Source organism: Mustelus asterias, chromosome 3 (genome assembly GCF_964213995.1).
Source record: "Mustelus asterias chromosome 3, sMusAst1.hap1.1, whole genome shotgun sequence".
Lineage (NCBI taxonomy): Eukaryota > Metazoa > Chordata > Chondrichthyes > Carcharhiniformes > Triakidae > Mustelus > Mustelus asterias.
In genome coordinates this window covers 131,455,693-131,467,694 of record NC_135803.1, presented here as the reverse complement: position 1 = coordinate 131,467,694, position 12,002 = coordinate 131,455,693, and the positions used below count along the sequence as shown (strand labels likewise).

At 41.2% G+C, this 12,002-nt stretch overlaps 1 protein-coding gene across 3 annotated transcripts in view; it reads right to left on the bottom strand.

The window, feature by feature from the left end:
* The window catches only part of dcp1a (decapping mRNA 1A), a 59,303-nt gene that overhangs the window by 3,398 nt on the left and 43,903 nt on the right, over window positions 1-12,002 (bottom strand). For all 3 annotated transcript variants that reach the window (XM_078209627.1, XM_078209626.1, XM_078209628.1), the window contains one exon: window positions 3,895-4,107. In XM_078209627.1, coding sequence (XP_078065753.1) covers window positions 3,895-4,107 — 213 coding nt within the window. The remainder of the gene's footprint in view (window positions 1-3,894; window positions 4,108-12,002) is intronic.

The window sequence follows — 12,002 nt, the reverse complement described above, 5'->3', positions numbered from 1 at the left end:
AATCCTTAAATCTTGCCTTCATCATGAGGGATTTCAGCTCCTCTCTTTTGAGAATATATGTCTTCTGAATTTCCTCAACAGCCGCTTCAACTCTCCTTGCTGCAATGACTGATCGCCTCCCAGCGGCTCAATCTCGTGTCGAGACTGTCTCTACTGAATTCCCGAGGCTGCACCCCAGCATCTAATCACCGGCATGATCGGAGCTATCTCGCTGCTTTGAACAAAACATGACTACCCATCGATTTCCCCAAGCCCCAACTCTCAGCTACACCGAGCAAATACTGCTCCTTGGCTTTCCTGAATCCTAATCCTCTGGCACTGAGCAAATACTGTTCCTGGGCTTCCAAAAGCCCCAGCTCTTAGCAGCCCGAAGCTACCAATGCCTCCCAGGGCTTTTGAGCCCAACCCTCTCAGCAGCATGGAGCTGACCCTCCCCTCCATCTGCTTTCGACTGACATGTCACACGGGCTAACATTTTGTGCCGCACCATGGTCATTGTTTCACTCTGCACTACCATGCAGGTACCATGCAGTCCCATACCAATCCCTGCAGCTGCAGACGAACATTGGAAATGAAGCATGCGTAGTCTACCTCCCTGACATGCTTGCACTAGAACTCGTACACATGTCAGACCTCTGCCCTGAAAACCCAGGAACCCAACAATACAGATTCCTTCACAAGGCTTTTGTAGTGTGCTAATCTGCAGCACTGGATCTGGAGACAGTTTGTTGTGAAATGTCATTATTTAATCCCTATGCAGAAAGACACCAACAGCTTGGTGAACCTAATCATGTTGGGATGTGCTCCAAGTATAATGTAACCCAATCCGCAATCCATGTGGTAGCATTCGAGATACCGTGGCATGTATGTCCAGGCCTTAGTTACAAGAAAATTACACGAATGTACCAAATCAAAATTAAAAGCAGCAGGGTATAAAAAAGTACAAATTATATTCCAAATTGAGAAAGACCAGAGCAAAGATAGGTAATCATATTTTTATCCTTCACATACCTTTAAAAATAGGATTGTTAAGGTTATGACCACCAAACGCAACAATGAAACTCAAACCCAAGAATTTCATGTAATATAGTCTTACCGAGCCTAGACTACAATTGATGGAGCTTTTATTTTGGTAGTCACTCACCTGTTTGATTGACGCAAAGACACGTCACAACCCGCCCACCAATACATCTTGCTGGTGATGGGGTAAACACATCTTTTTATTGCTTGTCACACCCAGTTATATAGAAATATAAGTTTACAGCACAGAACAGGACATTTGGTCAACTGCATGTGTTCCATGCGTGAATATTCATGATAAAACAGCCTGATCAGCTGATCTGAATCAGCTTTCCAGGTCTGAAGGAAAAGGACTCTTAAAAAGGACACATTGTAAAAGACCACAGAACAGAGGCTAGATCACCATAGCAACAAAATGAGTCCAGGCCAGCTGGAGGTCATTTTGAACACCTGGATGCTGAGAGAAAACAAGTCTGTCACTGATAGAACCAGTAATTGACAAGCCATTGTCCCAGGGTTGTGATAGTGGATTAAAAGAGCTATAAAGAGTTTGTAAAAGCTAGGCAGATGTCAGAGTAAAACGTGGCACAACTCTAACTTCACCTCTCAATCCTGGCGCTGCCACCTCATTGGGCACCTTCCTTCATGCTTTGGTGTTGGCTTCAGATTGCCCGACTTTGAGGAAAGCTTACTTTTCAAATATTGGGAAAACAAATTTGAGCCAACCACAAATATAAAACCTTCATTATGGGGTTAGTCGAAAACAGATAATTGATTTCCAAAAGGTTATATGTATTTGGGATTTCAGAGCTATTTAGAGTCATAGAGATGTGTAACATGGAAACAGGCCCTTCAGCCCAACTTGTCCACGCTGACCAGACTTCCTAAACTGAACTAGTCCGATTTGCCTGCATTTGGCCCATATCCCGCTAAACCTTTCCCATCCATGTGACTGTCCAAATGTCTTTTAAATGCTGTAATTGTACCCGCCCTTTACCACCTCCTCTGACAGCTCATTCCATATATGCACCAGCTTGTGTGAAAACGTTGCCCCTCAGGTCCCTGTTAAACTTTTCCCCTCTCACCTTAAACCTATGCCCTGTAGTTTTGGACTCCCCTCCCCTGGGGAAAAGACCTTGGCTATTCACCTTATATGTGCCCCTCACGATTTTATAAAGCTCTATAAAGTCACCCCTCATCCTCCTACACTCCAGGGAAAAAAGTCCCAGCCTATCCATCCTCTCCTTATAATTCAAACCTTCCAGTCCCGGTAACATCCTTGTAAATCTATTTTGCACCTTTTCCAGTTTAATAACATCCTTCCTATAGCAGGGTGACCAGAACTTGCGCTGTTTTCCAAATGTGACCGTACCAATGTCTTGTACAGTTGTAATATAACGTCCCAACTCCTGTATTCAATACTCTGACCGATGAAGGCAAGTGTGCCAAACGCCTTCTTCACCACTCTACCTACCTGTGACGCCACGTTCAAGGAACTACGTACCTGCACCCCTAGGTCTCTCTCTGTGCCCTGGATTGTCCTACCAAAATGCAACACTTTGCATTTACCTGAATTAAACTCCATCTGCCATTCCTCAGCCCACGGGCCCAGTTGATCAAATCTCATTGCAGTCTTAGATAACCTTCTTCACTGTCCACTAAACCATCAATTTTACTGTCATTCACAAACTTACTAACCATGCCTCCTATATTCTCATTTAAATCGTTCATATAAATGACAAACAACAGTGGACCCAGTCTGCACAGACAGTGGACCCTGCAGCACACCATTGGTTACAGGCCTCCAGTCTGAAAAAACAACCCTCTACCACCACCCTCTGTTTCCTACCGGCAAGTTAATTTTGGATCCAATTCCATGTGGTCCCTTGTACCTTGTCGAAGGCTTTGCTAAAGACCATGTCAACAATATCTACTGCACTGCCCTCATCTATTTTCTTGGTCACCTCTTCAAAAAACTCTATCAAATTTGTAAAGCACAATTTCCCATGCACAAAGCATGTTTATGTTTGCCAGCAACACGCTGCTTGATAGCAGATGGTGACAGCTGAAACAAGCCTGGAAGAAGCACCATGGCCATCGCTAAAGTGTATTTATTAGCGTCATGAGTAGGCTTACATTAACACTGCAATGAAGTTACTGTGAAAATTCCTTAGTCGCCACATTCCAGCATCTGTTCAGGTACACTGAGGGAGAATTCAGCATGGCCAATGCACCTAACCAGCATGCCTTGCAGACTGTGGGAGGAAACCGGAGCATCTGGTAGACATGTAGACATGGGGAGAACGTACAGACTCTGCACAGACAGTGATCCAAGCCGGGAATCATAGAATTGTTACAGCACAGGAGGCCATTCAGCCTATCAAGTCCATGCTAATTCTCTAAGATCAATGTAGCTAGTTCCACTATCTTGCCTCATGCAACGCAATAGAATTGTATAGAATAAACAGAATATACTTAAAATATTATACAAGTGAACCATAAAGATCTGTCAATTAAGATTTTATTCAACTTTTCTTTAATCACATTTGCAGAATTATATATGGCCATGCCTCCCCCTTTTCCCTCGTAAATGTTCCCTCTAATTTCCCTTTCCTGTGCGCGACCAATTTCTTTCACTGTGCAGGCTCTTTAAAATTGCCATACAGCCCTCATAGGTGTATCTTAAAGGATTGCTGCTTGTGCATGATTTGTTTGTGGCACATCCCTGATGGCTATACAGGTCACTAGGGGTCCTGATGAGGTGTACAAAAGACAGACAGCACGCAGACAGAAATAGAAACAAGTTACTACTTGCTCATGATATGCAATGTATAACTGATGAATATAGTCTGTACAAACTATCAGCAAAATTACCTTTATTAGGTGAGTTAATGTTTCCTGAAGCTGGGTCTTATTGAGAACGGTTGGTAATGGTGAAGACCGAGCCTCTGATGTCAATGTTAAAGGGGAGGCTGAAGTGTACTTCCTTTCACTTTCTGAAATCATTCCTGTTGACTGTTTGAACATACTGGGAGATAAAAGCATAGATGGACTAACTGAAGAGGTGGTTGTTGGTGTGAGGACAACCTACAAAAGAACACAAAGTTAAGTAGAATTAGTGACCTGGTAAAGCTGAAAATGTAAATTATACACTGCAATCTATCCCCAAATCTTTATTAGAATTCAGGTTTTTCTAGTGAATCAAGCACCAATTTGGCAAAAGATTTGGTTAGACTGAAATGTTAATTGGGAATCAAAGCTGAACCGTTGATATTCTGATCAAAATGCTTTGTGAATTGCAGCAAAATATTGTATTGCTGAATTTTGATATAATGTGTATTAAATCTGAGAAAGTCCGATTATGAATAGCTCATTTTTAAAACTTTTCCATGCTTGTTTTGCAAACTCAGCTGTAGATCATTCTACTGACTAATAACATTAAATATATAGTGAAAATTGATGTTTTAAGGAATGCATTAGATCCAAAGCAAACTGTTGGTATGTTAGATTTAAAAATACAAAAATAAAGCAGTTTTCCAAATTTTAGGGCCTGAGGGCAGCAACCTATTTGATGGATTGAGAGAAAAATGGTATCAATATTGCAAACAATATTTTCTGTCTTGTCACTATGAGAAAGCCCATGAACAACATTAAAACCCACTAATGACATTTGATGGTTAAATATATACGGAAATACTGCACAATATTATAGAATTGTACTGAAGTTTCAGAACATGCTTAAGATATTATAAATAAACCATGAAAATCTGCCATTGAAGATTTTATTGTTTATTGCCATATTTGGAATTTAGGATTTAAACAGTATTTTCTCCCATGGACAAGGATACCAACTGCAGATTCTAAAAGTCTCAAAGCTAAACTCAATGTTACATAGTGAAATTAAAGTACACAGTCAGCTATAGTATTTTAGTTGTGTGACTTTGTTCATGAGACACCCCATTAGTTCAGGTGAAAAAGTTGGCATTTCAGCAAACTCAGATGTTCCAACATATGGAACAGAACACGTTGATTCTGTGCATATCTGAAACACCAAAACCTCCCTAGTGTTGGGAAACAAAAGGTGGAATTTTCCCATCCCGTCCATCACGGGAATCTAGCAGGTGGGGCGGACCACGCAAAGGTCCGTTGACCTCAGACAGAATTTTCCAGTCTTGAGGCGATCACGGCTGGGAAATCCCGCCCAAGATGTTTACCATCAGATAAGAGGGAGAATACTTTCATTAAAGATTTTTCCCCCCCCAACATTAGTTTATTTCAGCTGCGAGAAGTCTAGAAAATTCCTACATCCTGGCTAATTAACAGGAAATAACTCGAATACAATAGTTGACTGTATATTTTAACTTTGTTATACTGATTTATCTTTTTAGTGCTGTTATTAATGCACCCCAGGTAAAAGCAGTCGAGAGGTGACTTGTGCAGAAATTTGGTTTGAGCTTTCATTGACCAAATGTTTTACTGGACAAAAGATGTCAAAGAGGCAACTGGTCAAAAAAAAACAAACTCCAGAGGTAGTTCAGTACTTTCATGATATGGCTTGGGTAGGCACAAATGATTCAATTACATCTTTTGTAATTGCTCCATTCAAATGATAGCTCGGCAATGATTGGGCTAAATCAGCCTCTGCAGACTTTCCTGTGTAAATAAAGTATGAGGAGATTCCCTAAGCACTGAGATTTGTGGAGGTATTTCACATTTCACTGACTGATGCCACATTACCTCGGGCAAAAGTGGAGAGTTTATGTGGAGATCGTGGGGATGATTTTCCAGTCTCGCTGCATCTGGCACATATCGCATCAATCCCAGAAAATTGCGTGGAGACCCAAAAATGGATTTTGTGCCTGGCACCAAACAGTTTGCAATCATCCCAGTCCCTCTCTTCTAGTGCAAAATGGATCTTACCCAGAAAGGGCGAGAGGCAAAGTAGCATTTAAGTATGCTTAGCCTATTTGAAGCCGGATTCTACCAGCTCCGGGAGTGGGGGAGTCGTGAACAGAGTGTTGAGGGGGGGGGGGGGGGGGGGGGGTGTGGAGAAGGCATTGGGCATGAAAGGGAACCACTGGGAAGGCCCCAATGCCGGGGAGGGGGTGGGGAAACATGCTGCCGATGAGGGGGGTGGTGGGGAGTGCCCCAATATCCATGGGGGGAGGGTAGGGATCTTCCAGTGCAGAGATTAGGCGCCCTTTCAAAAGAATGCCTGATTGCTTTGCAGTTGGGCTCACCATGTGTTCAAGCTCTGATTCTCCCAGAACCGGGGCGCAACTCACCACTCTCCCAAAAAATGACTAAGTGTGGGATAATTTCTTTCCTGTCCATGCCGGACAGACTGGCGCAGATCGCTCCGATTTTCGTGCCCTTTGACACTTTATTTTTTGGGAAGATTCAGTCCCATGTCTTTACCCAAAGTGAAATGGTAATGCCCTAATGTTGCAATCAATGCTGAAGCAGGCTTTGATCCAAGTGGAACCATTAATCATCATATTTTGTGGCTGGAGAAGTGGCTTGAACAATATAGCAGTACACCACTTGGCCCTTTGAGCCTGCTCCACCACTTAATATATGGTTGATGTTCTGCCTCAACTCCACTTTCCTACTCATTCCCTATATCCTGTGAATCCCTGAAAAACCAAAAATCTATTTATCTCAGCCTTAAATATACTCAACGATAGATCATCCAAAGCTCTCTGGGGTAGAGGCTTCTGAAGATTCATAACCCGCCGAGTTAAGAACGTTCTCCTCGCCTCAGTCCTAAATGATCAACTTTTTACCCGGAGACTCTGAACCCTCCTTCTAGATTTCCCATGCATGGGAAAAATCTCCCCATGTGGAGCCTCTTCAGAATCTTATGTTTCATAGAATGGTTATAACATAGAAGGAGACCACTCAATTAGACCACCTCTCATTCTTCTAAACTACAGAGAATATACGCCCATTTATTCTACCTTCTTCCAAGGACAACCTGCTCACCCAATGAACCAAGCTAGTGACCTTTGCTGTGTGGCCTCCAAGGCAAACAGATCATTCCTTAGATATGGTGGCCACAACTGTGCAGATTTGATCTATACAAGCCCTGTGTAGTCACAGAAAGACTTCCTTACTCTTGTACACCAATCTCCTTGCAATAAAGATCAAAATGCTACTTGCCTTCCCAGTTGCTTCCTGCATCGGCATGCCAACTGAGTACATTGGAGTACATCCAAGTCTCTCTGAACATCAACATTTAAAAATGTCATGCTTTTTTAAAAAAGATTTTTTTACTCTTACTAACAGAGCAAATAACTACACAGTTCCCCACATTACACTCCATCTTGTTCCCACTCACTTATGTTTTTGTAGCCTCAGTGTCCTCCTCACAGCTTACAATCCCAGCTAGCTTTGTAACATCAGCACACTTAGTCTCTTCACCCAAGCTATTAATTGTAGATTGTAAATAGCTGGGGCCCCAATTCTGATCCTTCCAGTTTACTAGTTACAGTATGCCATCTTGAAAATGCACCATTTGTCACCGCTCTGTTTCCTTTCCATTAATGAATCCTCTATCCATGCTAATATATTACCCCCAAATTCATGAGCTCTTATTGTGCATGTAACCTTTGGTGAGTATTTTAACAAATGTCTTTGGAAATTCAAATTATACATTTACTGGTTCTCCTTTTTCTACCCAATAAATCTTAAAGAAGTCTTTTGAGAATGTATGAAAAAAATTTCCTTTCATAAAAAAATTCCTTTCATAAAACGACGCTGATTCTCTGATCATATTAGCACTGCCTTAATAATAAATTCCAGAACTTACCCGATGACAGATGTCAGACCAAAGGTTCTGTATTTCTCCCTCCTTGCTTAAGTAGGGGTGTAAGACTTGCTAAATTTGGAAAATCAAAACCAGTGTATCCAGCATCTCTGCAGCTGCCTTTTCAGAACCCCAGGATGTAAGCCATCAGATCCTGAGGATTTGAGAGGCTTTTTGTTCTTCAGATTTCTTCAATACATTTTCGTTGCTGACATTACCTTAATTTCCTTGCTCTTATTCAACCCTTGCTTATCCTCTATTCCTGCTATGTAATTTTTCTACCATGACATCACAGCCATTTCCTTATGATAATTTCTCTTGCCTCTGTCTCCAAGAGACCAATATTTATGCTTATCCTTCACATCCTTAGTAAGTTGCAGATGGATTTTACGGAGAGGTTTTGCTTTTTTAATGGAACATATTTTTATTGAACACTTTGAATGATTTCTTCAAATGTCTCTCACTGTTCATTTACCATCATACCTTTTAATATATTTGCCCAATCAACCTTAGCCAGTTCTCCTTCATAGATAAGTAATTTGCTTTAAGTTCAAGATAGTTGTTTTGAACTCAAGTATGTCACTCTCAATATAGAATTTAACTGTATATTAATCTTTCTTTCCCCCCAGAGAATCTTTTACAAATTAGATTACAAATTTACCCTGTCTCATTACTACAGAGGTGGTGTTGGAGGTAGGAGACATGTACCCTAGATTGAAAGTATCTTTAAATGTACTAACCTTTAAGCTCATCTTCTCTTTTTATTGACTGATAGTGCACTATCTTTACTGAGGTACCAAAACGTAAGTAAACATCTAATGTGGTAACAAGACGAAAAGCATGATACTCAAAGAATGAGGAGAAACAGATAACACTAGAAGAAGAAACAGCAAGGCATTAAGTTGGTCAGAGTAGGGATTGCCATACGGTTCAATTAGATTTACTGTGCATATATGTTTGACAAATAAGGTTCATGATCTGCAGGCACAGTCAGCCTAAAGGAAAGATTATGTTGTGCCAATAATAAGAGACCTGGTTCAAAAAAGGACTGTTTTTTGGATACTAGACATGCAGGATAGATTGGGAAGGAAAAAAGGAGGGATGGCAATATATATTATGCAGAGTATTACAGTATGGAGAGAACAAAACCCATTGGTTAGAGCTAAGAAACAATACTGGTGTCACGACTCTACTGGATGTATTCTCACTGACTGGTGGGAAAGATATGGAGGGACTAATTTTCAAGGAAATCACAGGGAGGTGGAAAAATTACGCAGTATTTATAATGGGGGGCTTAGTTTTTCCTAATATAGACTGGCACACTAAAAGTGTAAAGGCAAAAAGGGGAAGAAATTCTGAAAACGTCTTCAGGGGAATTTTATACATCAGTATGTTTCTGGTCAAAAAAGGAAGGCAGCGCTGCTGAATCTAGCTCTTGGAAATGATGCGAGTCAGTAGGGGGACATTAAGATGACTGTGATCATAGTATCAAAAGTTTAAGTTGGCTGCGGAAAAAGGGCAAGGAGCAACCCAGAGTAAAAACAATTAATTGAAGGGCCTATTTTAATGGAGAAAGGATCTGATCCAGATTCTTTAATGAAATCAAAGATTGGTTGGCAAAATTGAGACAGAATAATGGACTGTCTTTAAAGATACAATAGTTCAGGGGCAGTCGAGGTACATTGCAACAAGGAGGAAATGTACGACAAAGTCATAACTCCCTGGGTGATAAGAGAAATCAGGAGTAAAATAAAACACAAAAATGGTGCATAAAGATGTCAGGTTGATAATACATTGAGAACCAGGCTGAATATAGAACGTTCAGTGCTGGTAGAGTGAAATGAATAAATTAGAGAAGGGAATCCAAAAGTCTTCTGTATGAATATAAATAGTAAAATGGGTGGGGCTGATTAAGGAACGAAAAAGAGCTTTATTCATGGAGGCAATAGGTATGGCTGAGGTACTAAATTAATCCTTTGCGTCTGTTTTTACCAAGGAAGAAGATACTTTCAAACACAGAAAAGGAGGAGGTAATGAAGTGACTGGATGGGATAAAAATTGATTGAGGAGTTATTAGAAATGTTGACTGTATTTAGAGTTAGTAAATCACCAGGACTCAAGGGTGCCGAGGGAAGTAAGGAGTGCAGAAAAAATGTACTGGGATACTGCTGGGACTTGATGGTTTAAGTTAAAGGAGACGCTGGATAGACTGGGACTTTTTTCCCTGGAGTGTCGGAAACTTAGGGGTGATCTTATAGAAGTCTATAAAATAATGAGGGGCATAGATCAGCTAGATAGTCAACATCTTTTCCCAAAGGTAGGAGAGTCTAAAACTAGAGGGCATAGGTTTAAGGTGAGAGGGGCGATATACAAAAGAGTCCAGAAGGGCAATTTTTGGACAGAGGGTAGTGAGTGTCTAGAACAAACTGCCTAAGGTAGTAGCAGAGGCAGGTACAATTTTGTCTTTTAAAAGCATTTGGACAGTTACATGGGTAAGATAGGTGTAGAGGGATATGGGCCAAACGCGGGCAATTGGGACTAGCTTAGTGGTTAAAAAAAATGACGGCATGGACAAGTTGGGCCGAAGGGCCTGTTTCCATGCTGTAAACCTCTATGACAATGATAGAAACTGGGGAGGCATTGACCATAATTTTCCAATTTTCCTTAGATACTGAGATGGTGCCAGAGACTCGAGAATTGTAAATGTTACACACATGTTCAAAAAAGGGTGTAAAGATTGGCCCAGCAATTACAGGCCAGCCAATTTAATCTTGGTAGTGGAAAAGATTTTAGAAAGGATGATCAGGATTAGTTAAGGAAAGCCAGCACTGATTTTTTTTTTAAAAAGGTCATCTCATGTTTAACTAACTAGCTGAGTTTGTGTGTGGGGGAAACAGGTGCAATCATGGAATTCATTAAAAATCATGGGTGCTGGCATCTGTAAAGAAAAAATGCTGCAGAGCTACGGGCAAAGGCAGGGAAGTGAGACTGACTGAGTTCTCACAGAGAGCCTGCATACGTCAAAGAGCTTCTTTTTGTGTTGTGGCCATTCAATGATTTGATAATTAATTCTGCTTTAAAATAAATTTAGATAATGACACCCTAATGGATCATCCTTCTCTAACCCTTCACCATGCAAATTAAATTACAATTTCTTTTGCCTTTCCTCTCTGGTTGAGCTGTGACTGAGCTTTGATGTTGCAGACTGAGCCTGCATCCCGACTTGTTTTGCTGCTTTCTTGCACTTTATCAAGGGAAGGGACCACCATGCAAATTAAATTAGAAGTCAGGAAACAGACAAATTAAACTATAAAACCCTAGATGATTTATCCCTACTGGCAGAACCGTCATATGCAAACCAAAACAGTTGTCAATTTTAGAAATTAATTTATGAAATGTGAGCGTTGCTGGCTACTGGCCAACATTTATGGCTCATCCCTAATTTCCCTTAAGGTAGTGGTGATCTGCATTCTTGAAAAGCTGCAGTCCCTGTGGTGTAGGTACACCCACGGTGCTGTTAGAGAGGGAGTTTCAGGATTTTGACCCAGTGGCAGTGAAGGAACAGCGATATATTTCCAAGTCAGGATGATGAGTGGCTTGGAGGGGAATTTCCAGGAGTGGTGTTCTTATGCATCTGCTGCCCTTGTCCTTCTAGCTGGTAGCAATTGTGGGTTTGGAAGATGCTATCGAAGGAGCCTTGAGTTCCTGCAGTGCATCTTGTAGATGGTACATACTGCTGCCATTGTGCATTGGTTGTGGAGGGAGTGAATGTGCCAATCAAATGGGCTGCTTTGTTCTGACTCGTGCCTTGTAGATGGTAGACATGATTTGGGGAGTCAGGAGGTGAATTACTTACTGCAAGATTCCTAGCTTCTGTTCTGCTCCTGTAGCCAAGGTATTTCTATGACTAGTCCAGTTCAGTTTCTGGTCAATGGTAACCCCCAGGTTGTTGATAGGGGATTATTCTTGTTTCATCTGGGATTGGAGGCTTAGGCCTAAGATCGGAAGTTGAAGTGATCAGTGTGGGTTCTCATCATAAAAAGGCAAAGCAGACGGACTGAATGAACTTTTCAATTCTACCTTTTGCCCAGAGTTGGTAATATTGAATAATCCTCGAGTGCGAGATTTTCAGCAATCAGCCGTGCTCGGCACATGTCCTCAGCTTTCTATCAGT